Source organism: Serinus canaria, chromosome 13 (genome assembly GCF_022539315.1).
Source record: "Serinus canaria isolate serCan28SL12 chromosome 13, serCan2020, whole genome shotgun sequence".
Taxonomy (NCBI): Eukaryota; Metazoa; Chordata; class Aves; order Passeriformes; family Fringillidae; genus Serinus; species Serinus canaria.
The window spans coordinates 16,680,221-16,707,089 of record NC_066327.1 but is presented as its reverse complement, the minus strand read 5'-3'; the positions used below and the strand labels follow the sequence as shown (position 1 = coordinate 16,707,089).

General features: G+C 58.6%; 1 protein-coding gene across 1 annotated transcript in view; it reads right to left on the bottom strand.

Annotated features, from left to right (window-relative positions):
* The window catches only part of PPARGC1B (PPARG coactivator 1 beta), a 45,428-nt gene extending 31,972 nt beyond the window's left edge, over nt 1-13,456 (bottom strand). Inside the window, exon 1 of the mRNA XM_050979818.1 lies at nt 13,310-13,456. Coding sequence (XP_050835775.1) covers nt 13,310-13,393 — 84 coding nt within the window. The 5' untranslated portion in view covers nt 13,394-13,456. The remainder of the gene's footprint in view (nt 1-13,309) is intronic.
* Between the last annotated feature and the right edge of the window lie 13,413 nt (nt 13,457-26,869).

The window sequence follows — 26,869 nt, the reverse complement described above, 5'->3', positions numbered from 1 at the left end:
GACTCAGGGTGCAGGGATGCAGGAATGCAGGGATGCAGGATGCAGCCCAGCCCTTCGCTCCCAGCCGGATGCTGCTGCTGCATTCCCTCACAGCACCCCAAGTGCAGCACCAGGAGGGACCAGCAGCCCCCGCTCAGCAACTGGGTCAGCTAAATATAAATGGAGCAGCCCCAGAACCAGGCACCTTCCTGCCTTGCATCATTGACACCCTAAAAACCACGGCCTGGGGACAGGGGCTGTGGCAGCTGCTGCTTCACCAGAGGCTCTGCTGAAGCTGCTTCTTTGGAGCCACTGCTCCAAGGGCTCCCAGTCTTCCTGCTGGCCCAGGGCAGCCACCACGGAGCTGGGGGAGAGGTGGGACAGATGCCTGCAGGACAAGGGGACCAGGTGGGACAGATGCCTGCAGGATGGATGTTCCTAGGATGCCACGGTTGCAAGCTGTGTGCGCACTCCTCCACACAGAGCAGGGCCCCAGGAGGGAGATTTCCACTTTCATTTATCCAAACCAGCCAGATCAGCTCCCAGGCACCAAGGCAAGCAGCTCAAACCCCCTCATTAGGGCTGGGCAGATGCCTCCCAGCCCAAGGGGTGCAGGCATGCACCCACAGGTTTGGCTCCTAGGGTGATGTCCAAGCCCTGTGCTGCACACTCCTGGGTAAGAACACCTTGTAGGAAGACTCTGCAGCAGGATGGGTTAGTCCCAGTATCCCCTGTTTGCTGCATCCCAAGGGCAGACACCACCCTCACACAGCCTGCCCTGTGGTTTGTGGGTGCAGTAGGTCTGGTGCTGGAGTCCAGGAGAGGCAGATTTGGGGTGCTTTGAGCTGCCCCCTTCACAGCCTTTTTGGCACCGTGTGGGAGAAGAGGGATGGTGCTCATCCTGCACCCCACACACAGCCTGAACAGCCCTTTGCAGCCTGCAGGTCTCCAGTTGTCTGCAGCTGAACATCACCCAGCCCGGAGGGTTGGTTATTAGGGAAAAACACTTTAATGAGGCAGCTCATTAAAGGCAGGAACAGATTAACCCAGGAACCTGAGGAACTCAGTGACTGCCGAGTTCAAGAATAGGAGCAACAGGCCTTTCCCTGGCAACGGTGGGAGATGCTGCCTCAAAGCAGTGGGATGAGCCCTTGAATCCTCAAAGCCCTTTCAAAGCCCTGCACCCTCCCAGGAGCTGTGTGAGCTCTGGAGATGAAAGATGCTGGGAAGGGTGGACCACAGCTTGAAACCTATGAAAACACCCACTGAAATACAAGGGGAAAATACTCCATCCCCAATAGTCGACTTCATGCACTGCCTCCTCCACTGATCAAGCAAAATCCCAGCACCAGCCCTGGACTTCCAGCAGGGATGCTCCAGGGAGAAAGCCTTTGGCAAGACACAATCCTGCTGCACAGGAGCAACGTGGGAGGAGAGGCAAAGCCAAGCAGAGTTCAGAGTTACGGTCACCACAGAAAAATGAACCCTGGAAAAGAAATCCAGCTCCATTTCCTACTACAGGGAAAGGTTTGCAGCACAACCCTCTCCACAGGCAGAGGAAAGGCTGCTGAGTGGTGGAAGCCCAGGCGAGTGGGGCACCTGGGGATGCCGGAGTTACCTCAAAGCCACTCCAGCAGCAGGGGGAAGAGTCAGGCCCGTGCCATGGCTGTTATGAATGAAGGTGGGAGCACTGCAGCTAAAGATAACTTTGTGAGCAGGTACTATTAATAGCAATACTCTCGGGCTTTTGCTTTGTGCTTCCTGCAGGGCTCCGCAGGATGGAGGAGCTCTAATGGATTGGGCCCTGCCATGGCTCCAGGAGAGGGCCCCGTGCGCATCCCCAAGCCCAGCGGCAGGACTGACGCCCTGGAGGAACAGGGACCAGCAGCGGTGGCCGAGGCTGCCACCGGTCAGCCGGCACCGGCGCGGCACCGGCCGGGCGCTGGGAGTGAGGATGCTGGCGAGGCTGCTGCCATGCTGGTTTCCATGGCGACTTCAGCACTTGGCGCGAGATGGAGATGACGGGATCAGCCAGCGGAGTCACTGAGCGGAGCTGGCGTCCTCCATCTGCCGTGGCCGGCGGCACAGCCCTGCCAGCCCTGCAAGAGCGAGCGGCTGGCACAGGCCGCACGCCCGGCAGCCTTGGGGCATCTGGGTCCCCCTCCTTACAGGGCGCGTGTGGCTGCTGGTTGTCCTGGTGATGCAGAGCCCGCACATCCCATCAGCCCCTCCCTGGCACCTCCAGGAAAGCTCTGTCCAGGTCCTGACCCCAGCCCTGCGCTGGCCACCCAGCACACCCGGCACTGGAGCACCCCCCCCATTCAGGTCTCTCCCTCAGCAGTGCATCTCCATTCCCAGTGGTGCTGTCTCCCCAGCATGGGACACACATCCCTTCATATCCCAGTTTGTGGCATCAGGGCCCGCTGGCACAGCCTGGCAGGATGGTACCCAGCTCCTCTCTGCAGCTGAAGGAGATGCTGCAGGCTGGGGCTGAGCTGGCACCGGGACAGCCCTGATCCTCACTGGCCCTTGGCCCCGCAGAGGCTTTCCCTGGCTTACAGGTAATCTAAGATCAAGCGCTCCAGCCAGCCATGCCTGGGCAGACACACACGGACACCATGGAGCAACGGGGAACCGAACACCTGCAGCATGTGACTCCCCAGCTGGCTCGGCCTCCTGGGCCCCAAAAGAGACCTTCCTGGGGATCCCAGCCCTCGGCAAGCTGCCACACCTGGCTGTGGCATTCCCAGACTGCTGGCAGAGAGCAGAGGGCCGGGGCAGCGGGCGGGGGGCTGGGACCCCCAGCACCCGCTCCCGCCCGCGGGCAGGATCCTCACCACGCACCCTTTTATTCCAGCAGTGCAATTAGCCTTGCTGACCCCTGAAATCCTCAGCCTCTCTAAGCAGCCATGCATTAAATCCCGGATCCAAGAGTGGAAATAGACTTTGTAAAAGGCTTATGGCCCTATTTATTACATTTTACGCATGACGGAGCCGGACAGCGCGGCTGCGGCCGCACCGGCGCTACCTCCACGCCGAGGCAGCCGGACACACGGACGGGCAGGGGCTGCAGCAGAGCCTGGACGGGTGTCTGCTCCTGGGCAGGCCTGTGCTGCCAGCTGAGCGCTCCCGCAGATGCAGGCCGGCGGGGATATCGATCCAGATGAAAGCCAACACCGCTGCCGGGCCGGGTAACCGTATCTGCCGCACATTTGTATTCCTTGGAGCAGGGCGGGAGGGCTGCAGCCATCTGCCAGGAGCTCGGGGATCCTGGGGACACTGCGAGCCCTCCACACAGAGCCCACCATGCCACCTCCTCCCCTTCTGCTTCCTCTGCCTTGTCCATTTCACCTGCACCCTGCTAGGGCCAAACAACACCTGAGCAGGGCAGTGCCCAAACAGGACCTGCCTGGTGCCTGCGGTGCACTGGGAGCTGAGGGGACACAGCACCAGGGCTCGCAAGGTTGTCCAAGGGCACTGTGTGGAGCCAGTGTGCAGGTGTTCACTGACACATCCCCGGGGTCCCACGGTCTAGCCAGGTGGCTCCTGCCCCAGGGGGATGGCAGAGGTGTCTGCACACCACAGGCTGCACAGCTCTGAGCTGGGCACAGGGCACAGGGAAGGGCAAGGACGGGCAGCGGGGGGACAAGGTGTGCAGGGAGGCAGAGCCAAAAGCACACCAAAAGCACAGAGGCAGTGCTCAAACAGCTGAGGGACCCTCTGCTTGCTTTTCTGCCGAAAACAAAGCAGCTCCTGTGTGTCTCCCAATCCCAAGGAGCCCCTGCAGCAGCCCCAGGCCAGGGAGCTGCACTGCAAAGCAGGCAGGAGCAGAGGAAAAGACCAGGGTGTCCTCTTCACACTCTTAAAACGAGTCAGCTGCAGAGACTCCTGCAGCATGTGTCACCAAGTCCCTGGAACATCAGCACACAGCACACAGACAGCCACTCCCCACTTCCTTGGAAGTGACATCCTCACTTGCAGGGCAGTTGGAAATGTTACAAGACGCAAGCAAAGATCACCCTGTGCACCTCTGAGAAGCTCAGCTCCCATCAATGCTTGGTGCAAGGTGCAAGGCTGGCTGATGCCAGGGGGTGCATGAGAGTGCCCCCACACCACGTGGTCAGACCCATCTCTTGTGCTCATCCAAAGGCAAAGAGCTCTGGTGTGTGTGAAGAAGCAGAAGTGGTTTGTGCACATGGTTTGTGCACAGTGTCCAGATTCTGCCAACACCTGCATCTCAGAGAAGCGTGCAGGCCCTGGTGCCCAGGAGGGTGGGTGTCCCTGAATGCCCATGAACACCCCTGGCAAAGGGAAATGGCACCTGTGGGGTGTCCCTCAACTTGGCATTTCAAAAGCTTGGTCCCACACCTTTCCCTAAAGGTGCACCTTACCTGGGGTGCACCCATGGGCAGAAGGACCCTTGCACTTCCCTGCCTTTCTCCCCAGCCACGTTGTGGGGGTGATTCATCTCCAACAGCCCTCACTGAACACCCTGAGGTGCTGCAGCCCCACGGGGCCCTTTGGCAGGGCTGGATGTGGAGGTTTCACCCTGTAGCTCAGCTCTGCTTCAGTGCTTTGGAGATCCTTCAAAGAGAGGTGGCAGATCCTCCCTGCAAGGGGAGGTGGTGGCACAATAACAAACAGCATGTTTGGGCATAGAAGGGCCCTGGCCTCAAAAGGCATCGAGACATTTAGAAAAAACCCTGCAGTCCACATCTCCACAGGTTTGTGCTTCCCAACTTGGTCACTGCCGTGAGCTCCCTGCTGACCCAGAACACTGCAAGCCCACCCTGATAATGGCGAGGGCAATAATCCCCCCGGGTCCCACTGAATGAGGTTCAAACTCCTCTTAACACCCGTGCACAAAGGTCCCATACCCACCAGGGCACTCGCAGGCTAATCCTCCCTCCGGAGAGGCTGCTATATTTAGGTATCTAAATGAGACAGAGTGGCTCTTTCCAAAAAAGAGTTCGTTTGGGTTACATAAATACAGAGAGAAACTTGAAAGCTGTATTTCCAGGTCCTTGCACTGCCCTAAGTGAGCGGCAGAGATGAGGACAGTCTCCCCCTGATAATCTGCCTTTCATGTATTTTTGACTCAGCTGGATGTGCAGCTTCCAGCTCCTGGGTTTGCAGCTCCTCTGGGCAGATGGGCAGCAGGCACTGGTGGACACTGAGGTGGACACTGAGAGGAGGCAGCCAGGGCAAGCAGACCCTCAATTCTCCCCAGTGAAACCACTCTGCATCCCAGTTGCCCTGGCAGAGGAAGGGAGAAGGCAGCAGTGCGGGCAGGCCAGGCAGCACCACTCAAAGCATGGACAGGAGGAGTCAACAGGAGTAAAGGAAGTGAGCAGCTCCAGCTCTTCCCATCCATGCTGTCCCAACATTCCCCCCATGACATCGCTCTCCTCTCAGCCACCAACTTCCTTCCTGCTGCATCCATTTCCACATCCCAAAGCGCTCATCCCCAGCTCCAGGGGCTGCCCCCCAATTCTGTTGCTGGGGTGGGCTGGGGGTGGTCACCAGCGAAGCAGTGTCCCCCCCAGAGCTGGGTGGCAACATGTACCGTGAGGGTTTCTGGGGACACAGGCCACGTGCTTTCATTTTCAAAATACATATAAATAGAAATACTTATTCCTTCTTAAAAGGACACAGCAACAAGGGAAAAAAAAAAAAAAGGCAGCTCAAATACCATCCAACCTTTCAGCCTGAGAAAACCACAGTTCTCACAGGCTGGAGTTCTGTTACCTGGGAAATGGGTTCTAGCACTGGAAACCCGCATGCGCCAGCCTCCCTGTGGGGCCCACACAGAAACAGAAACTTCCTTTTTAAGAAAAAAAATTGCCTTTTTTTTTTTCTTTTCATTATCAGCACGGTTTGGTCGTGACTGTGTGCAAGCCTGCTCAAAAGGAGAAACGATGCTGGTGGTTTAAATCTCCAGCTGTGCAGAGCTCTGGGGCTGATGCTGTTGGAGGGGAGGTTTGAAAATCCTCCTGCCATGAAGGTGCAGGAAGGTGGCCCTGAGCCACACACACCTGGCACAGGCAGAGCCCCGGGTCCCCCAGCCCGGGGCAAAGGGAAGCAGCCTGGGTTTGCAGGGAGCCAGCAGGACTGCAAAGTTTAATTAGCTGGAAGCCAAGGGCTGTGGAAGTTGCAAACATTTCCAGCGAGGCAGGGAAAGTGCCAAGAAATCAGGACTGAAGCTGGACAAAGTTCAGCCCTGCCGTGCTGGTGCCCGGTGAGCAGCCTGTGCGTGGCAGGAGCAGGTGCTGGCAGCTCACCGGGCACCAGCCAAGGTGAGCCCCTGGCCAGCTCTGCCACACACGGGCACTGGGATCTGGCCCTGCTCCCAGCCCAGGAGTGTGGGCTCTGCCTGGGCAGCACACATGGAGCGAAGGACCACAGCCACCAGCTCAGTGCCCACCGGTGTCACCACACCACGCTGGCAGAGGGACTGGCCTCTGAAGGGGAAAGAGAGCCAGAGCCTTGCCCTGCTTCATCCTTCCCGGAGAGCTGTGAGTGCCATGTTTGTCACCTCCAGCTCCTCGCTGCCACCCTGGCACGTGCACAGCCATGGCCTCGGGGTGACCAGTGCTGGTCTCAGCTCCAAGCCAGCCTGGCTGCAGCCCAGCGTGCCAGTCCTGCATGCATGCAAGGGGTCATGGCAGTCTCCTGAACACCCTGCAGCTATAGATGCACTTTCTTCATGAAAAAATAATAACATGACTCCCTCCTACCTAGGAACTTGGCTAAAAAAATGCAAGAAAAACTCTCAGCAAAAATGCTGCACCCCCAGGGACAGCTGGGGCTGCTCCAGCCATGGGTCACCTCGTGGCAGGACAGCCAGGTCCCCAGCTGTCACTTGTGAAAGCCACATCCCCCCTTGCAGGGCGCAGGAGGGAGGAGAACAAACATGAAGAGAGGCAGCTGGGCTTCCTTCCATCCCCGGCTGCCCCAGCTCAGGCCCGCAGCCCCGGCCAGGACGCTCGGCCCTCGCCACAGGATTTCCTTGCTCTTGACGTCCATGAAAATTAGGAAATGAGGGTTCCTCGGGGAATAGGTGGGGAAGGCAGCTTTTGGCAGCAGGGGCGAAAGGATGACACTTCCCACACCGTCCCCCCACATGCTGGGGACAAAGCGTGTCCTGCAGCCTCCCCAGACAAAGGGGGGAGCAGAAGTGACAGCAGGGCTGAGCTGCTGCTCTCTGAGCCCAACTGGCAGCAAAATGAAACAGGAACCGAGGAGCCCGGCCATGGCTGGCTCGGCAGAGGGGCTGCGGTGCTGCCCCGGCCACAGGGCGTACAGGAAGAATTCAGAAAATGCATCTCAGTAAAGATATGCTGCTGCCCTGCAACTGGAGTCCCTGCAAGAGCTGGAGGCGCCACCTCAGCACAAAAACATCCATATAAAGCATGTACTGCTCATCCCAGGGGAGGGGAGAAGTGTCACATCAGCCCTCCATGGGCTCTCCAGCCTTTGTTCCCATCTGGGTGGGCAGGGGGCCATGGGGACAGAGGGGACACAGATGTAAAAAGCTCCTGGCACCCTTCAGCATCATCATGCTCCCTCCAGGGAAGCTCCTGGTGCTGGGGTGCCCACCCAGCTCACAGAGCCTGCAGGCTTTGCCTCGGGACACTGGGATGTGAGATAAGGGAAGTATTTTCTCTAAGCCCCACATTGCTGCCCAGAGCCCCAGAGATCAAAGGTGACACTGGCTACTGCATGGGGCCGTGTCCCCAGGGCTGCCACAGCCCCTCCACATCCCCCACCAGCAGATACCATGATTGCCACAAGAAGAACTCCTCCCCCGGCGGGTTTCCAGATCTCCCAGGGCCAAAAGGAGATTTCCAGCTTTTACTTTTCCCTGTGTTAATTCAGAAGTGAACTGGTTTAATGCAGCAGCTCGGCCTTGGCTGTTGCCTCCACGTGGGGAAGTGCAGTGAGACGGGGCTGGATGAGGACAGGGCTGACAAGGTCCTGAGCGCAGCCAGATCTGTGCAAAGTCCTTTGGCGTTTCTTGGAAGCTCCCGTTATTGAAAGAAAAAGGGAAAAAAAAAAAAACCCAACCGCCATAAATAAATAAATAATAATTTGTAAGCCAGAGTTCAGGAAAAGTGCTGAAAAGCAGATTGGGCGAACGATAAGGGAAGGGAAACACATTGGCTGGACCATCACCCAGTGCCTCCGGTGCCCGTGCCCCTGGAAGTAGGTCACTACCTCACCTGACCACCCGCCCCATTAACTTCAACCTTTAGTCCCTGGCTCCTCACTACCAGCACAGACACTTTAAAACACCCTTGTCCAGGCGAGAAGGTGGCTCTGCAAGCAGCAGGAGGCGGGATCCTGCCTACTCCCGGGCTGAGGGCAGGGCTCTGGAGGCCCACACGGCCGGGAGCCCCACACGGCCGGGAGCCCCACACGGCCGGGAGCCCCACACGGCCGGGAGCGTGGCGGTCACCGCGGCACGGCCGCGCTGGCGGCGGCTCCGGCGCGCACCGAGTTCCCCCCTGCTAAATCACTCCAGGCTGCCAAGCAGTCACGAGAAATATAAGCCCGCGCCGGGTTGCCATGGAGCAGGGCTCAGCTGCGGGAGCCCGAAGCCGATTCCTCCGGCAAACGTGTCTGCAGCCGAGGCCCTGCCAGCACCTCGCGTCCCCGGCTCCGCGCTGGCGGCCAAGCGGTGCCACACGCGTGGTCCCGGTGGAGCCACGTCTCTGGGGACAGCACTTCCCTTCCCCGACAGAGCCAGTGCTGCAGAGCCCCACAGGGATGGTGCCCCTTGCCCCGGTGACAGCATCTCCCCAGGGCCATGGGCATGCAGATGTGGTGGCTTCGGTGGTGGCATTTGGCAGCAGCAGCAGCAGCAGCACAGACTGGCCCTGCACAATGGCATGTCTCTGCCCCAGCCCGGGGATGTCCCCAAGCCTCCATGGTGCTGGCACGTGCTGGCCGGGGGGAATTGTGTCCTTCATGGGATCATACAATTGTTTGGGTTGGAAGAGACTTTAAAGCTCATCTATTCCACCCCCTGCCATGGGCAGGGACGCCTTCCAGCCTGGCCTTGGGCACTTCCAGGGATCCAGGGGCAGCCACAGCTTCTCTGGGCACCTGTGCCAAGGCCTCCCCACCTTCACAGGGAAGAATTTTTTCCTAGTGTCTCCTGTAACCCTACTCTCTGTCAGTTTGAATGCATTCTCCCTGTCCCATCACTACGGCACTGCAGCTCCCACATCCTGCCACAGCCCCCAGCCCCAGCAAAGGGGATCTCAGAGCCTGATGGGCTCCTGCCCTTGGCACCAAAACAAACCATCTGCCTGGAGCCAGCCTGTGGCATCCCTGTCCCCAGCCCCGCACCAAAAACATGGGACCTATTCCCAAAAACAGGAGTTTGGGGTTGGAAGGGGCATTCCCAGAGCATTTTTAATTAGACAACCAACTGTGCCAAAGAGCTTGTGTAAGTGGAGTTCCTCCCTACAAAAAGGCTTTTGACATTGGAAAGGTTAATGTGAGAGAGATCCCTCTCCCTCACAAAGCTCTCTTTGCTCCTGGTTGAGCCCTTAATTATTCACCTGTTGGAGAGGTGCCTTTCCATTACAGCATGAGAGTGGGGAAGGGATGTGTAGGCAGGCAGGTGGGGTAAACCCCCGGCATGGGGCATCACTGGGGTGGGGAACACGGGTCAGAATCCTGGGGGGAAGGCAGGCAGGTGTGGGGGCAGGCTCTGAGGGGCAGGTTCCAGCCCAGCCCTCCTCTCCCTCCCCCTGCTCTCTCTCTCCTCGCTCAGCTCAGACTCTGCTGTGGTGGGGACAGCTACCAGCACCCCCAGCTCCAGCACCATGACAGCCACCAGGACACAGCCACCCTGCTTCCCAGAAAACTTCAGCCTCCTCCAGCCCTGCCACTGCAGCAGCCCTTTGACCCACACTGCAGCAATGCAGCTGAAGATGCATTTTGCACAGGCCCTCGGGCTGTCCATCGTCCAAATCCACCCCAAATCTTCGAGAGAAAAGCCACAGAAAAAGCAGGATATCGGTCAGCTCAGAGGACTATCAGAAATCAGAGATGCATCCCCACTTCAGCACTAGAAATGCCAACCCAGCGCGGGCTCGCTGTGCCTCCTGCGCTCATCGATGGATTAAGCTGTTAGCAGGAGGCTGGGAAGTTAAAGAGGGAATATTGTATTTCAGTTCATGTGATCTTTAAACATCCCTCTGAGAAGCAGCCTAGGTTTTTTTTATTATTATTTTTTCCCCCTCCTGCTGCACTTTGTTTGGGGTTTTTAAACGAATTGAAGCCGTTAGAGCCACAGTGCTCCAGCCTCTCACAAGGATGCTGAGAGCTGCTCCGTGGTGCTCTCGGCAGAGCTGCCTGGCTGGCACTTCCCAGTGCCTGGTGCCAGCAGATGAACCAGCTACAACCAGCTTCATACCTCTGAGCAGCAGAGTTGCACAAAATGGATTAAGCAGGCCCAGAAATGACACATTTTGAGGCGCAGAAGAACAAAATCACTTTTTTTTTTGGTTGGGAAAAAAAAAAGAAAAAAAGAAAAAAAAAGGAAAAAGGAGTTGGCAGGAGAAAGGCAGATATCAAGTGAAAACCCCTGATTTTCTTTCTGTAGCAATGCAGGTACCACGTGAATCATCCCTGTCCTCGATATGTAAATAGAGGTTAGCTGGCACCCTCAGCACAAACCCTTATGAATAAGGGACTGATGCAGACACCCCTGTCAAACCTTCCCCATGCCTTACCCCGAGAGCCTTGCTCAGGATTCCTTCCCTGGAGGGGAAGGCATCACCTGGCACCTGCACCAACTGTGCCTTTCTCACAACCCACTGCAAAAGCAGGACGGGGAGAAGCATGGGCAAGAGAGCAGGAGAGTCCCAGTTCCTCAAAATTTCCACGAAGGAAACGGCTGCTATTCATCATCCCGTGGCCTCCTGACAGCGCAGCCTCTCAGGATAACCTGCTCCGAGCTGGGGCACTGGGGTCCTTGGGGCAGCAGCTTTGGGGCTCCCCGGAGGAGTCAGTAACCCAGTTGTAAGCAGAGGCTCGTACAGTAGTAATGGGGAGAGACGTCAGCGCCAGCCCGGCCCGCCTCCCGCTCCCAGTTAGAAGACAGCATGTGACAGAGCCAGGGCTGGAGCCTTCCCCCAGTTTCATCAGAGGTTAAGGTACAAGCACAACACATGCTTACAACTTCAGGCGGTTCTTAAGCAAACGCATGCAAATCATAGCTGGGGGGGGCTGTTTTTTCTTCCTTTTTCCGTCTTCTCTTTTCTTCCCATAGCAGCCCTGAGCCCCTCAGCGCACGTGGGGACAGAAGAGGAAATGGAATTATCGAAAGCAGGCGCCGGATGGGAGAGCACAGAGGGGCTGCACGGGAGCTGCAACGCTGCCCTCGCTGCTCCTCTCCTCCCACACCTGCAGATTTCAGAGCAGCGCTACCTGCACTGCTCCCTCCAGCAGACAGCACACCGGGGTCAGGGAGAGAAAACAGGGGACACAGCCAAATACGTTTCATCAACATTGTCTCATTTCAGCACAGGCCATTTCACAGTTCCAAATTTTCCAGGGAATATTCACAACATGGTGGGCTCGCACCAGAGAAGGATGACAATTCGTAGGATTTTTTTTCCCCCTCCCTTAGCAGTCGCTTTTTGGAATAAGATTCTTAAATTGGCACATGCTGACCAAAAAGCAATGAAAAAGAGAAACAAGGCTCCAGGAACATGCTGCAACCATAAGAGATTTTTATGTCATGGTTAACACGCTGAGAACAGGAGGGTTATTATAGGGAAGTGGAGCCAGGAACTTTCACCTGTTCAGGGAGCAGTGGGGCTGGTGGGAGCTGCAGCCTTTGTGCCACGCTTCCAGGGGATGGCATCCCACACACGCAGCCCGCTCGGGGGACAGTGTCCCACACAGCCAGCCTCCTCTCCTGCAAGCCGTTGGCTCCCTCAGCAATAACAAAATGGAAAAAACCCACAAAGTGCTTACAAAATCTCGGCCCACTTCTCACCTTTCCTGACCCTTCTGCTGTAATCAACCTGTCAGCAGCTCTTGGTTAAGAAGCCAGGCTGCCTCCCCCCTGCTCTGCCCCCAGAAGCCGCCCGGTCCCGTGCCAAGCCGGAGCGTTCTGGCGCTGGTGCAGGCGGGCAGAGGTGCCGGGACTACATCAATCTGGCTGGTGGCAAGCCCTGCCTGGTTCTGTCTGGCACACGCACCGCGGGCAAATCTGATTTAACAGGTCTCGAGCCCGTGTTTGTTTTGAAACCAAACGGCGGCAGGATTAGCCCTGGTCCTGTTCCCCAAAAAACACACAGTGCTGGCTGTTTGCAATAGCGGGGCTAAACTGGTGAGAGAGCAAGGGTTGGGATGAATGCGCTAGCTTCACAATCAGAGCTATTTTGTAATCCGTGGTTATGAAAGTGAAGGGTCGGGGGGGATGATAAATAACTACAGAAAACTCTTCCCACTTGCAGCAGCCTCATCGAGCCGACTGCGAAATGCGCGGCCGTGCTCCGGCTCAGCCCCGGCTCCGGCTCCTGCCCGGTTTATTGTATAGCGCCTCTCTTGCAGCCCCCAAAATGGAAAAGCATGCGAGCCCTATAGCCAGCACGGCTCGCTCTCGTGATCCCGCCGGAGCTGCCAAGGAGCCTTAATCTGATTTTAATACCCAGCTCCGTCCAAAATACAGCCTATCCACATTTTGGACCCGGCGACTCGCAGCACCGAGACCCCTGTCGCTGTCGCACCCCCCCCCTCCCCAAACCTCCATCCCCCAAGATCCCAGCCCGTATGCGTGGAATTGACGCTCGGCATGACTCATCCCGCAGCCCGGCTCTATCAGCCCCCACCGCGCAGCCCCCTGCGGAGCCCCCCCCCACCACTGCGCCGCCCCCTCCCCACCTTCGGGGAGCCCTAACAACCGGGGGGGTGCTTCTGTACCGAAACACATCGACCCACCAACTTGTCCACTGTCCCCCCCAAAGTGCCGGCCGATGGGGGAACGGGGGGGGCGCGGGAGTCCACGTGCGAGTGGTGCTGAAAGCGCCGGCGGGGCTGCGGGGCTGCGGCCGCCCGGGAGCCCCGGGAGGGGCGCGCACAGCCCCGCGGGCGGCCGGCTCCGCAGCCGCAGAGAGAACGGGACCGCCGCGCACCCCCGGGGCACCCGGCGGACGAGGCGGGCCCCGCAGCCCCGCTCCGGCAGCGCCAGCTCTTCCCCGGGGTGCCCCGGCAAGCAGCGGGGGGGTCCGTCCGCTCCCCCCCTCCAGTGCAGCGCGCCGGGGAGCCGCGCAGCAGAGCCCCCCCCCCGCCCTGCGCTGCCTACCTGGCTGTCAGCTAGGTAACTGAAGACGAAGGAGGAGAGATCCTCGTCGAGCAGAGAGCTGCAATACGGCCCCGGCTCCGCCATCTTCCACCTCCGCCTGGGGCTGAGCACCGAGCATGCAGCAGGCGCGGCGGCGGGAGCCGGGCGGCCGGCGGGGCGGGGAGCGCGGAGCGCCGGGGCGGAGCCGCCCGCAGCCCCCGCCCGCAGCCCCCGCCCGCAGCCCCCGCCCGCAGCCCCCGCCCGCAGCCCCCGCCCGCAGCCCCCGCCCGCAGCTGCTGCGGGAGCCGGCCACGGGGGGATCGCTGCGAGGAAGCGCCCCGGGGGCTTTGCAGACAGGCGTGGGACACCACTTTGTGTGCGTCCCTTGGAAGTGCCACCCTGTCAAACGGGGGGTGCCACCGGTCCCTGGGTCGCTCCGAGTTTGGGTGTGTAAGCGGTGGGTCCAGCGGGTCAGACCAGGGGGCACATCCAGGCTCTCTCTGGGGCTTTTAAAGTGCTCCGTAGTTCCTGCTGGAGCGCCTTCCGCAGGGACATGCACACGCAGAGGGAACCCACTTTGAGCAATGCCACTGTGCGCACCTTAAAATTGCTAGCATTTAAAAGTGGGAGCACCCAACAGCGCCAGGCACCTCTCAACAGTCCCCAGATCACCCCATTTGAAGTGATATTTGGAGATACAAAAACCCTGAGAGAGCCACGGCTGGGGCAGGGGACACTTCCAGGCTCCGTGGGTCTGTATGAAGTGGGACCACAGGACTGCAGTAAAGAGTAAAAAGGAGCAAAAGATCTTCTGATTTTCCTTGTTTTCATTTCAGCTGCGGCTGTGAGCATCTTGATGTCACGCACGTCATCTTTCTGTCTGGCGTTTTGAGGCGTATCCTAAAAGCCCTTTCAGAAATAATTAATGATGGGACCAAAAATCTCATGAATGTTCTATTTACTTACCCGTAGCAATTACATGGGAAAGAGCAGGGCTTGGCACTGCAGCCTGAATTAGCTGATACACAACCAACCAAGTGGCAACACCTGCAGCCTAATGGCTCCAAATCCTTGGTTCCCCTCAGAGTGCCCAGACAGGCCTGCAGGGTCACTGTAAAGAGCTGATGGAGCAAAGTGATGTGCAGCTATCAGGGTGGGGAGCTCTGTGCCAGGCTCTGAGGGGTGAACAGAAAGTGCTTCTCCCTCTGGCAGGAAAGGCCCACTGCCTGCCCGTGTTCTCCTTGCTGTTGTTTCAAAGTCAGAGCTGTTTCCAGCCACTCTTTTAATTCCCTCTGGCCTCCCTTTGGCTCAGGACATGTTGTGAACACCACGCAATGGAGCAACACTGGATTTTCCCTGATGATCCCAAGCCTTGCACCAAAGGGAGATGTAAGGACAGCATTTGTTGTGTCACACTGATGGGAGCTGCAGGCTGGCCTGGCTGCTGGGATGGGACAAAGCAACTCTTCCTCGTTGCTGTGCACTCTAGTACTAATTACTGAGTGCCAAAACACTTACCCAAGGTGCTTTTCCGGCTGCCCTGCCAGCAGTGAAACTTCTCTTCCCATGGGTGGGAGGCCTGGGCCCTGGAATGCCCTGCCAGGATTCCCAGCTGTAGCACAGTGGGCACAGCACAGTCAGCAGGGCCAAGGAAGGAAATTGCCTTGCTCTGGGGCATGTGCAGTTCCTTGAAGACTGAGACTCAAATTCCCAGCTGACCCTACTGATCAGTGGGGTGATCAGCAGTAATCCTACGTGCATTCCTTTCCTTGCAGAAGATACAAGTGATGAAGGCTATGGTGTGATGAAGATGGGCTCAGAACAGAAAGGAGGTTTGCCCCATCAGGGCTGGAAGGCCTTACCACACCAGTCCTTTGGGAGGAATTCATTGCACAAAAGGCAACGTTTGCACTTCAGTATCTCATGATTTCCTTTGTACCATCTGCCCTCAAGTAGGAAGTAACACTGGTGGGAATTACTCGTCAATTGTCATTTGAAAATCAAGTTGTGCATAGCTGGGTTTTTCAGAAATACCTTTTCCCTTTTGGTCCTTGTGCAAACACATTTCCTCCTCCCTTTCTCTCTAACCAAGGAGATGAGCCCTTCCCAGACTCCAGCCTGCAGGACACCCCCCTGGCAGCAGCCACCCCCAGGCATGGAGGAGCATGAGGAAAACAAAGCCCAGCCTGCTCTGCCCCATTTCTCCTTTGAACAGACAGGTGAGGGCTTCTTCCAGCCCTGCAGCAAAATTGGATGTGGCAATGGGGTCAGGCCCCCCTTCTGCTGGGAGGGGGACACAGGACAGCAGAGCACAATGGGGGCATCTTGGCCAAGTGGACTTTCTGCTGCTTCTAGGTTTCTGTGGGATCCTGCAGGATGAAGTACAGCTGCTGATGTGGCTGCAAGTTGTTGCTGACCTGCCCAACTGCAGCTCCTGACTGCTCTGGACTTTTGCACAGTCCAAGCATTTTTCTGTGCCTTTTGGTTCTTTTCACCCATGAAATGGAGATCACACCACTTCCCTGTGCCCTGCAGTTTCTGGAGGAATTGGTTGAATAACACTCATAAAAAAGGCTTCGGAAGCACCAGGAGAGAGGCGAAGGAGGACAAGATGTTATAAGTGGTGTTGTCTCCACCTTCTTAGAAGTCAGTCATGTGGCAGCCTCAGAAACACCTGCGGTGGGTAGGGATGGTGTCTGGGATGCCGTGGTGTGAATGGGACATCGCATTGCCCGTGTCACACACCCTGCGCTGTGCGCAGGAGCCGGCCAGCTCTGCCATGTGCTCACAGCTTTCCTCCTCAACCAGACCCTGAGCTTCGAGAGCAGGGCAGCTGCCAGAGCTCCAGCTCCTGCTGCTCTCTGTGTCTATGGACTCCAAGAGGTGTCAGCAGCTCTCGAGCAAAGTTAAGCCCCCTGTGCCCACCCTGGCCTGGCAGCCCTGGCTGTGCTGGAGCGCCCCGTGGCACCGCGCCACCGCTGCAGCAGCAACTCGATGCTCAGCCCGGAGGGGCTGGGGATAACATTACCGAGGTAAAATATAACAGGAAATCTTGCAAACGTCCTTTCTAAACAACAGCGAGCGAGTAATGTCATTGGGCCAGCAGCGGTCAGGAGGGGACAGGGTTTGAAGGTACCCTGAGCCTGCCAAAGGCCAGGCGTGGGACAGGGGCAGGAGCCAATGAGCGCCGGCTGGGCAGGAGCCACCCCGGCCCGGCGACCGCCCGCCCTCGCTCTCACGTTGCAGCTGCCTCTGTTTGTGGATGGCAAAATGTTGTAAGGAGCGGGCAGTGAGAGGCAGCGGCAAATGGGGCTCCTCCGAGGAGTTACAACATCCGCAGCCCCCCGCTGGTGACACTCTCTGCTTGGCACTCCCATGACATGGGGGACTGGCTCGGTGGCCGCTCTGGCTGGGGACGGGGAAAGGCTTTGTGGGCTGGCAGGAGCTCTGTGAGCTGGTGCTGGGTGAGCTGGGGGCACTTGAAGGGGAAGGTGTCCCCAGGCTGCTCGGAGCCCTGCCCTGGAGCGCTTTCCATCCACACAGGCTGCTCAGGCATGCACGGCGGTTGGCAGTGCCATGCCCAGGGTTTCGCTGAGTTTCTCTGCCTGGCTCCTTTCCATGAGCTGTGCTTTCCCTTCCCCACAGCCCTGCTCAGCACTCGGCTCAGCCTTATCCTTCACCTGAGATCACGAGCACAGGGACAGAGTGTTGCTTTCCCTCCACGCTCCTGTGCCTCTTTAGCTGTGTGCACCTGGGAGCTCCTGTCTCCTCCTCCTCCTCCTCCTCCTCCTCCTCCTCAGTTGGTGACAGGAGGGCTCTGTTATGCTTGGTGGCCAGCAAGGAGTGAAAGTCTGATGTCGTCTCTGCCACAGGGCTGAGGGACTGGCCACTGGGGCTGAAGAGGACCTAGGAAACAAAAGTGGATTTTGAGGACAAGAGGGTGGTGGGTGGGCTCCTGGCTCTGAGATCCAGCTTGTCCAGGGGGCAGGACTGAGCCTCTGGTAGTTCAGAGGTTGCCATTCCTGCTCCAAACTCCCTCAGCATCACTGGGGACTGATGTCCCACTTTGCCACAAAGCCATCAGGCAGGCACACCAGGACACCATGGACACTGCCCGTGCTGTGCCACAGCCCCCCAGGCCCCTCTCTTCGCACCTGGCAGAGGGTCTCTAGCCCCTGTGCCACCTGCCAGGCTCTCTGCAGCTCTTTCCCTGGAGCAGGGGCTGCTGCAGCTCTGTCAGAGGAGCCTGTGGTCAGCACTGAGGGCCGAGGGATGCACCCATGCAGGGGGATGCTGTACAGGCTGCAGCCTGCCCCACCCTGCAGCCTGCTCCTCTCCCAAACTGCAGCCTGGAGCGTGCTGGGGAGGCAAATCCACACAGTTATAGCAGAGAAAACCTGTCAGGAGACAAATGTGATGGCAAAGGAGCAAGAAGGGGGTTTTGTGGATGCATTGTTGAAGCAGATGGGAATTTCCTGGAGCAAGAGGCAGCGGAGGGAAGAGATGGCTCCTGCATGATGGCTCACGCTGCCCACCAGCTGTGTGGGCCGAGCAGGGGACCAGGATGCCCATTGACTCCTTATGGCACTTCCAGTGACTCATTTGTCCATGGAAGCAGCACACCCACAGCAGCTGAAGCAGCCTGTCCTCCTCCCCAGGCTGCTCTGGCACAGCAGGACCAGCCGGCCCCTTCTGCCTGGGGATGAGAGGCTGGCAGCAGCCCAGGGCACTCGGCTCATGCTGTACCTCACTTCATCTGGGGGGAGGAACACGCTGTCAGAGACCTTGCACTGCTCCTTCTGCACTGCCTGACATCCCAGCCTGCAGCCCCAGCCTGCCCCTCACTGTTCCAGGGCCGGTGCCCCCCGTGCTGCCCAGAGCAGCCTGGCACAGGGCACCAGCCAGCTGTGGGACTGGCAGGATGGCACCATCTGCTTCATGTCCCTCGTGTCCCTTTCACTCTGGCTGAGCTCGGCTCTCCCACAGCCCTGGCAGCTCTCACACTGTGCTGCCAGTGTCTGTCACAGCCCATCCACGTCACCCCACTGGCCTCTTGCTGCCCCCCCTGCTCACCCCTGCCAGCAGAGCTGCCTCTGCTCCTGGTGCTGCTGCCTGGGCTCCCTTCACTGCCCGTGCCTGCCTGGCAGGAGAGCACCTCAGCTATCTCCTGTATCCCCACCATCCTGCTGCCAGCTGCTCCCAGGAGGAGTGAGGGGCGTTGGGCTGGCCGGTTGTGACCCACGCTGGCCTCATCCTCCTCTGCTGATGGCTCTGAGCAGGGCAGATCTTCCTGCCTCTCCCTGGAGGCTGCTCAGAGTCTGGGTGCCTCTCTTTTACCTGCCTCTTCCCAGAGACATTCCATGATCACCAGAGCAGGTCCTGATCCTCCTGCACCAGCAGAGCTGGCCAAGGCAGTTAGCAGTGGAGGGATACGCTGTGGATCTGCAGCACTGCTGAGCAAGGACTTGCTGTTCCCCAAGCAGCTGTTGCTGGCAGGAATGTCCATGGGCATCTCCTGGCTCGTGACTCCCAGCCTGCCAGGCTGGCTCTGTCTGTCCCTGGGCCTCCATCTCACAGCACCCCCTCCTCCTTTGTCACCAGCTCTCCTCTGAGCATCCCCCACAGTGACTGTGGCTGTCCCCAGCCCCTGCAGCCCTGCCTGGGCACGAGAGGTGGGAAGGGGCTGGTGCTCAGCTCCTGGCACCCCCTGAGCACAGACACTGCTGTCAGAGCAGAATCCTCTGTGCAGGTGTTCCCCCCCTTGCCAGGCTGGTGAGCAAAGCCACCCTTAGCATTTTGGGGAGTTGGGGGCCAGGGGTTCAGTGGGGCTGGCTGCTGGGGGGTGGGCAGCAGGCACTGGTGCATCTCGCAGCCCTGTGCAGACACTGCTGTGCTGCTCCTCAGCACCGTCTCCCTGAGCAGGAGACACTTCAGCTCCAGCCAGTGCTATAAATAAAACCACGTTCTTTTATCCCGCCAAATAGGTTCTCATTGATTTTACCTATTCCTCCTCCTCCCCCCGAATCCCTTTGGAATGTGAAGTCAGCTGTGGAAGAGCTTGGGGAGCCGCCAGCCCGGCTGGGGAAATGCCACCCCCTCCAGCCCCTCTTCCTGGGAATAGCTGCTCTCTCTCTGGGCAGGCGGCACCACTGGAGGAGAGCAAACGAAGCTCCCTGGTGGAAGTTTGCCGGCTAATTATTTATTAATGTCCTGGCAGTGCAATCACCGGCAGCCAGGCAGCCCCTGAGCCCCAGGAGAAGGAGGAGGAGGATGGAGAGCTCTGCTGGAGGGGCTTTCTTGCCGAGGAGCTCGGGGTGAGCTGACACTGCTTCGGTGTCCGGCTGTTTTGGTTCCCCACGGCTGAGGTAAAGGGGCCCATCCCAGAGACCCTGGGAAGTGCTGAAGGCTGGTCCCAGGGTGGCTGCAGTCCCTTGTGGGTGATGGCAGCTGTGGGGCTCAACCCCCCCCCCCCCCCAGAACAGGCAGCGTTTGGATGCTGACTTGCTGCAAGCAGCTCTTCTGCACACAGGAGCTCCCCGTGCAGGGATAGCAACAGAAATAATGCAGCAAATCACAGCTCGCACAGCCTCCCTGGCACTTGAAAGCATCTCGAGAGCTTAAAAAGCTGCAAGATGCTCTCATTCCCATCCTTTCCCTGCTCCTGTGCTTAGAGGACGGGGGGAGCATCAATTTCCCCGGCAACGGGGCCCCGGTTGGGCTCGGCGGGCGCTGCCCGCACGGTGCGGGAGGCAGGGCAGCCTCGTGCTGCCCGAGCGGGGCTCCGGCTGACTCATCGCCATGCAGTATGCAATTACCACGGCAAGTGCGGGCCCCTGCTGTTCCGCACAGGTATCTGTGTCAGCCAGGGCTATTTCCAGCTCTCCCCGCACTCCCGGCTCCGGCGAGAGGTAAGAACACAGCCGCCTCGCTCCTCCGCCCGCCACAGGCACGGGCACGAGTTTCCCAGGAGCGGCGAGCCAGGGGGCTGGAGATGGCATCCCAAGAGCCCGAATTGCACAACTGGGGGAGGAGAGATCCGTGCCACTCACTGCCCACGCGTTCCGTGCTGCCGAGGGCGCAGCTCCGGCTGGGAGCGGCCGGGGGCTCGCAGCGCTGGCACCGGGCAGGCAGCGTTTAGGGCCGTCATTATCAGTGCTGGTGGCGCTGGAAAAGGAGCAGCAGGGATGGGATAAAGCACAGACTGAGAAATGCTCCGGCCTGGAAAAGCAGAGGAGGAGAGGGAGCGGGATAACGGGAGCGCAGCAGTGAGAGGCAGCGCCTTTCCCTGACGGAGCAGATAACGGAGCTCCGCGGGTCAGCGGCTCTGCCTCCCCACCTGACATCGAGTGCCTGCCGCTCCCCAGCAAGCTGTCGAGCCGAACTGCACTCAGAGAGTGAGATTTTTGGATTCCCAAAATGTTTGCCTAAGATTTTGCTCGCTGCTTTTCCCGCTGGTTGCCGTGAGATGGAATTGGGGAAAGCCTCAGGTGTTGGGAACATCTTGGACAAGGATGGAGCCCTCCAGCCACAAGCCTCGATCGTGGCAGGGGTTTTACAGCTGGGGCTGTCCCAACAGGGCAGGAGCTGCAGCCCTGTCCCCGTGGCCATGAGCAGAGGCAGCTGTGCCATCACACCAGTGCTCAGACTGGGAAGGACTGGTGTACCTTCCTGGGAAGCCTGGGTGGGATGAGTCTGCCCCGGGGGAGCAAGCCCAGCCTTGCACAGCCTTTGGGGGTTTTCCCGAGGTGCTGGAGGTTTGCTCACCTTCCCTGGGAGGGTGTGATATGGGAGAAGCCTCCACATGCGATGGAGATGTGCCTGGCGTGGGTCTGCCCAGGGTGGTGACACGATGGGTGTGTGACATCCCTGAGCCCCAGGGTGCAGGCTGTGTGGCAGGGAACATTCCAAATCCATTTTCCCTGCCCTGACTGTGAGCTGTGTTCACCACCCAGCTGGGCTCGGATGGCTGGGCCTGCTGGGGGCAGGTGTGGGGGATAATGGAAAAAGAAGGGATGAATGCATCCAAGGGGCTGGCAGGGCTGTGTTCCTCAGCATCCCTCTGGCCTTTGTCTGACCTGTGCCCACCAAAGCCAGGCCTGGGAGGGGGTGAGGAACAGCCAGACCTGTGCCTCTGCTCCAAGTGCCAGGCTGAGAACAGCACCCAGCGCCTTTGTCCTTCCCACAGCCCTCAGCATGGGAGAACTGCTACATTATTTCACTGGAAAAACCACATTAATCATCCTCAGCACCGCCTCCCTGGCCTTTGTCACAGTTTGGTGCCCCAGCAGCGGCTTTAAAAGCATTATTTATTTTTAATAAAAGCTGATCTAAAGAGCGGCGTTGGTGGGATGATAAAAATAAAAATGCAGTGGTTGTCACAACTGTCAGCATCCCTGGGAACGGGGTCTGGCAGTGCCCGGCTGCCTTCCCCCCCAGCCTGAGTGGCTGCACAGGAAGGGAGGAAGCACCAGCAGCACGTGCCTTGGGCAGCCTCTGTGCCAGGAAAGCAGCTCCTGCTCCTTATTTTAATACACAGGTGCACTTCTCTGGTGTATTTGTAATTTTCTAAATGTTTAGTAACTTTAATTTCATTTACTGCACGAATAAATGAGCAAATAGGACATATACAAATGTTGGGAATTAGCTTAAGTCTCTTCATTAAAAGAACTATGTGTTATTAAAACATCTGTGTTGCAATGTGCTGATATCACATTAGCAACAGGAATAAGAAATCCTGTTTATCCCTAGGAAACTGGATTTTCAGGGCATGGTTCTGGCAGCGTGCACCGGGGCTGAGGCTGTAAACCACAGTGCCTGGCAGCATCTCCATTTCCCCAGGGAGCCCTGCAGAGTCACGGGGCAGCATTCCATGTCCCAGGCTCCAGGGCAAGCTGAGAGCTTCATCCTGAGGCTGTCCCTGGAAAACCCTGCCTGCACTGCCCAGCCCCAAGCAGTGTGCATCAGGCAGGGGGAGAGGGAAGCATGCAGGAATTGTGCAGGAATTGAGCAGGAATTGTGCAGGAAGGATGCAGGAAGCGCACCTCACTCACTTCCTGACCATCTTTTCTCTTTCCATCACTTTTCCTTCTGGCAGGCAGGAACAAAGCTGGACTGGAGGCCCTGGGCAGAGCCCAGCTCTGCACATCCCTGCTGCTGAGCCTGTGCCTGCTCTGGCCAACCCAGCAGGTTTCTCTGCAGAGCAGAGTCAGGGAGCTGCACCAGGGCTCCTCTCAGGCTCAGGTTTCTCCTGGCTCTCCCCGAGGAGCTCCATTTGCAGAGCCCCGTGAGCAGCAGGGTTTGAATGCTGTCTGGCCGAGGCAGAGCACAGCCGTGGCTGGGACAAAACAAAACCAGCATTCACGGGCGGTCATTGAAATTCCCAGCAGCTGTTCCCTCCCGGCACACTCAGGTCTGCCCTCCTTTGCTGTCCTCAGGCACTTCCAGGGACATTTTCCTGGGTGGCAGGGGAACAAGTTCACCCATGACCAGCATCCCTCCTCCTCCTGCTCCTCCTGCCTGATGAAAACCAGCCCTGCTGGGGTGGCACTGCCTGGTTCAGGGGGTCATTCAGTGCCAGCTGGGTGCTGCTCCCTGGCAGACACCCTCGGTCACCGGCACCCCCAGCCCCTGCCCCGCCTGCCCCTGGCTCCAGCTCATCCTCATCTCCTCGTGATGCTGCCTGAGGCTGAGCCCGGCTGTGGGGGCAGCAGCCCAGGCTGTCTCCATCCCCTCCCCACAGCGGGAGAACGCCCGGGACACCGGGAGAGCCCTCAGGGATGGATGGGGCTGCGGGCCAGGCACAGCCACAGCAGCCGGAGCTGAGCACCGCCCCGAGCACGGCTCACATGAGGCAGAAATTGCTGGGGCACATGTTTTGGTCAGGCTGGGCTTAACCCCAGCCGTGCCTGGCCATGGGGCAGGCAGGGGCACGCCGGGCACGGCAGCAGGAGCCAGCCCACTGCAGGGCCCTGCCGGAGCCTGGCTCACTCGGGGAGCCAGGGCCGAACGCTGCCTGCAGCCCCAGCACGGCTGTGAGCACAAATGAGTTTAGTGGCCTCAATTTAATTCCCTTTTGGACATGGTGGGAAACAGATATAAAAGGAGGGAGAAGGGCAGCAGAATCCTGGATTGATTGGTGCTGGGATGGGATGGGATGGGATGGTGAGCTGCAGACATGTGGGAGGCATGAGGTGCCAGGGGTGAGCCCTGGGGCAAAGGGGGCTGTGCTGGCAGCAGGGATGGGTGCCACAGGGACAGCAGAGGGGGTGTCACTCCTGCTGGATGTGCCCGGTTCCTGTAGCTGGAGCCACCAGAGTGAGGGTGCCCCAAGGACAGGGCTCCTCCATCCCAGGATATCCATGGCTGCCAGGAGAATGCCCCTCTCCCCCTGCTCTCCTCACCCAGAGTGTCCCTGGGGCCAGGGCACACCCAGCCAAGGGAAGGCTGGCAGAGGGAAGGTGCCACTTCCAGCCCTCAGGAGCCAGGGTTCCAATTTCAAAAAATAAAGTGAGGTTTTCATCTGTACTTGCTTAGCGAGGTAATGACTTTATTTCTGATGTGATGCTCTTGTCCCTGATGGCTCAGGCACGGAAAGGGAGAGCTGATAAGAGTGAAGAGGCCCGGACAGAGGGATGCTGGTGGCTGCTCTGTGCCTGGCATTCCCCACCTGGATCCCTTCCAGGGGATTCCAGAAATGCTGTCAGCTCTGGGAGCTGGACTGTGGGCATGGGGAGGGCAGCAGCTCGAGGAGGTGAAAGCCAGCCCTGATAAGAGCTGGGCTCTGCCCCGTTATGGCTGTGGGGAAGGCACCAAGAGGAGCACAAGGTATTCCATACTTGGTGTGACCTGCCTGGATCATGCTGTGCCTCTGGCCTCATCCTCTTTGGGAGGAACAAACCCTCCCTGACATCCCTCTCTGCCCACCCCATGCCCCTGGGTGACTGCTGAGGCCTGGCAGGCAGCAGGGAATGTCCCTTCTTGGAAGATTTAATCACTCCCAGAGCAATCCAGCTCCATTTCTCCATCACAAGAAACAAACTGATGTGTTTTGCCTGAGGTAACTGCTTTAGACTGGGAGGGCAATCCCAACCCCACTGCACCCAGCTCCCCCCACCCTGAACAAGAAGCTGGGCAAAAGACACATTTTCTTTGCTGAGGAGGAGGTTTCTCCTCTTCCCCCATCACTTGTTCCAAGTTTGCCAGTCCCACAGAGACATGAGCAGAGCTCTGTGCAGCTGGAGGGTTAACATCTCAGCTCTTCCAAATAAATAGAAAATGACCCAGTTTCTTTATTTTCCTCTTTTCCCAAAGTCCAAACACCCAAAAAAATGAGATGGTAAGTGGAAGCCACAAATAGATTTCATGTACCCTGGCAGAGCTGGGAGATGAAAGCAGGGAAATCAGCTCCTGCTTCTCTGCTCAGACCTGGGAATGGTGCAGCACCTCTTGCCAGGGGTTCATTTCCCTGGATCAACCAAACAGGAGAGGTTTTGGGTCCGATCCCAGCTCAAATCCTCACCCGTGGAGGACCAGGCTCTTCCCAAGCTCTCCCCAGTGCTGCTCCCATCTGCCTTGTTCCAAGCATTAAGGTGAGTGGCAGAACGTGCCCAGCCTTCAACTATTCCTATCACGTCCCATCTGGAGACAGAAATCTGCCTGCTGGCTTCACAATTAAAATTGAAATGATTTGATTATGGGGCTTCATTAGTAAAAACAAACACCAGGCAGCCTCCCTCCCTCTCCCCCCACATCCCCGCCCAGCCGTTCCTCCCTGGGGCTGTTTTAGGTAAATCCCAGCCGGGATGCGGTCGGGCTCACAAAAGGCTTCGTGTCTGCAGCTTGGAGCTCCAGTCGGGAGCAACCTGAAAGAGGCAGATTTTAGACCCACAAATCTCCTTTGGGCAGAGAGGGAGGAGCAGCCCCGAGGGCTCGATGGGCTGCTGGGAGTGCCCAGCACAGCGGGGAGGAGAGCAGGATGTTTTCCATCCCCTCCGGGTCCTTCCCAGCCCCTCTGGATGCTTTCCATCCCCTCTGGGTCCTTCGCAGCCCCTCTGGGTGCTTGCAGACCTCACCAAGGGGCTCCCAGAGCTCTTGGGGCTCCTGCCTGGACTCCGTCCCCTTCATCCCATGAATCTCTGCACCTCCACACCAACCTGGCCTCGTCCTTGCTCTCCCCCTTTTCCTTCCCTGCAGCTGTAGCATCCCACGGGAAGGGCTGAGCAGGCTCACAGCAGGCTGGAGTAGGCACGGAGCAGGCATGGAGTAAGCTCAGAGCAGGCTTAGAGCAAGCACAGAGTAAGCTTGGAGCAGTCATAGAGCAGGCTTGGAGCAGGCTGGGAGCAGGCACGGAGTAGGCTTGGAGCAGGCTGGGAGCAGGCTCAGAGCAGGCTGCCCGTGGTCTGTGCAGATGCTCCAGTCCCTGAAGCATTGGCAGTTCTGGGGGAAGCAATTCAATTATCACTTGGGGCGTTGGGAACAGGCTGTGCAGGCTGGGAGAGGAGGAATGCCAATGGAGGAGGGCTCGGGAATGCTGCTGGGTTAGGGTGCACTCCCTGGGACTGGTTCTCTCCAGTAGTGGCAGGACAAGGGGAATGGTTTCCAATGGACAGAGAGTAGGGTTGGGTCAGATATTTGGAAAAATTGAAGTGTCACCAAGGCAGTGGCACTAACAGCATTGCTGTCCTACCCTGGCTTGCCTTGTGGGCTAAATCTTTAACCAGATCAAGGGTTTAACTTTATCAGTAGCTGGAAAAACGTGGCACCACTTCCTGGGGGCAAAGTATCTTGATCCCTGCAGAAATCCATTTTCCTGGGCCTCACTCAGCAGCTCTTTTGGCATGGGGACCCGTGGAGCAGGGAGCACCCAGTGCCCTATGCCACACCTGGGCTCCCAAGTGCTTTTCCCTCCAAAATCATGATTTTCACAGCCCCAAGGAGTGGGCACTTCCCCTGGCAGGGTGTGTACCTGGTCATGGCTTGCCCTCCTGGTGGGCAGTGCAGGAGGGAAGCCGCACAGAGCAGAGGCTTCTGTGTCCCCTCAGGGGAGCCCCCCAAAATCCCCCTGCCAGCCCCACCAGCTCCCCAGCCCTGGAAAACCTTGCACATCCCCTGGCCAGAGCAGGATGATTGATTATTGTTATTAGAGGTGGAGAACAGTTTCTGTGCACAGCCAGGTGGCTCAGGAGCAATTCGTCACTCACGGGTGAGGGGGGCCGGGCTGTCCCTCTGTCCCTGCCACGGTGGGAGCTCTCTGCAACCTCGGCAGGGTCCAAGGTGGCTCCGGGCGCTGCCGGATGGAGCCCAATCTGATGGGCACGGGCAGGGCTTTGGCAGCGGCACAGCCGCAGGGCAGGGCTCCACCTGAGCTGATCCCTGCGCCCCGGGGCATCCTGTGCGATAAGGAGGCGGGATGGCAGCCCCCAGCCCACAGCAGGGATCCACCCCAGCCCACGGCAGCCCCCAGCCCCACGGCAGCCCCCAGCCCACGGCAGGGATCCAGTCCCACGGCAGGGGTGATCCCCATCCCGGTGCCCCCTCCCCTGTCCCCATCCCGGTGATGCCCCCACCCAGCAGAGGGGCAGA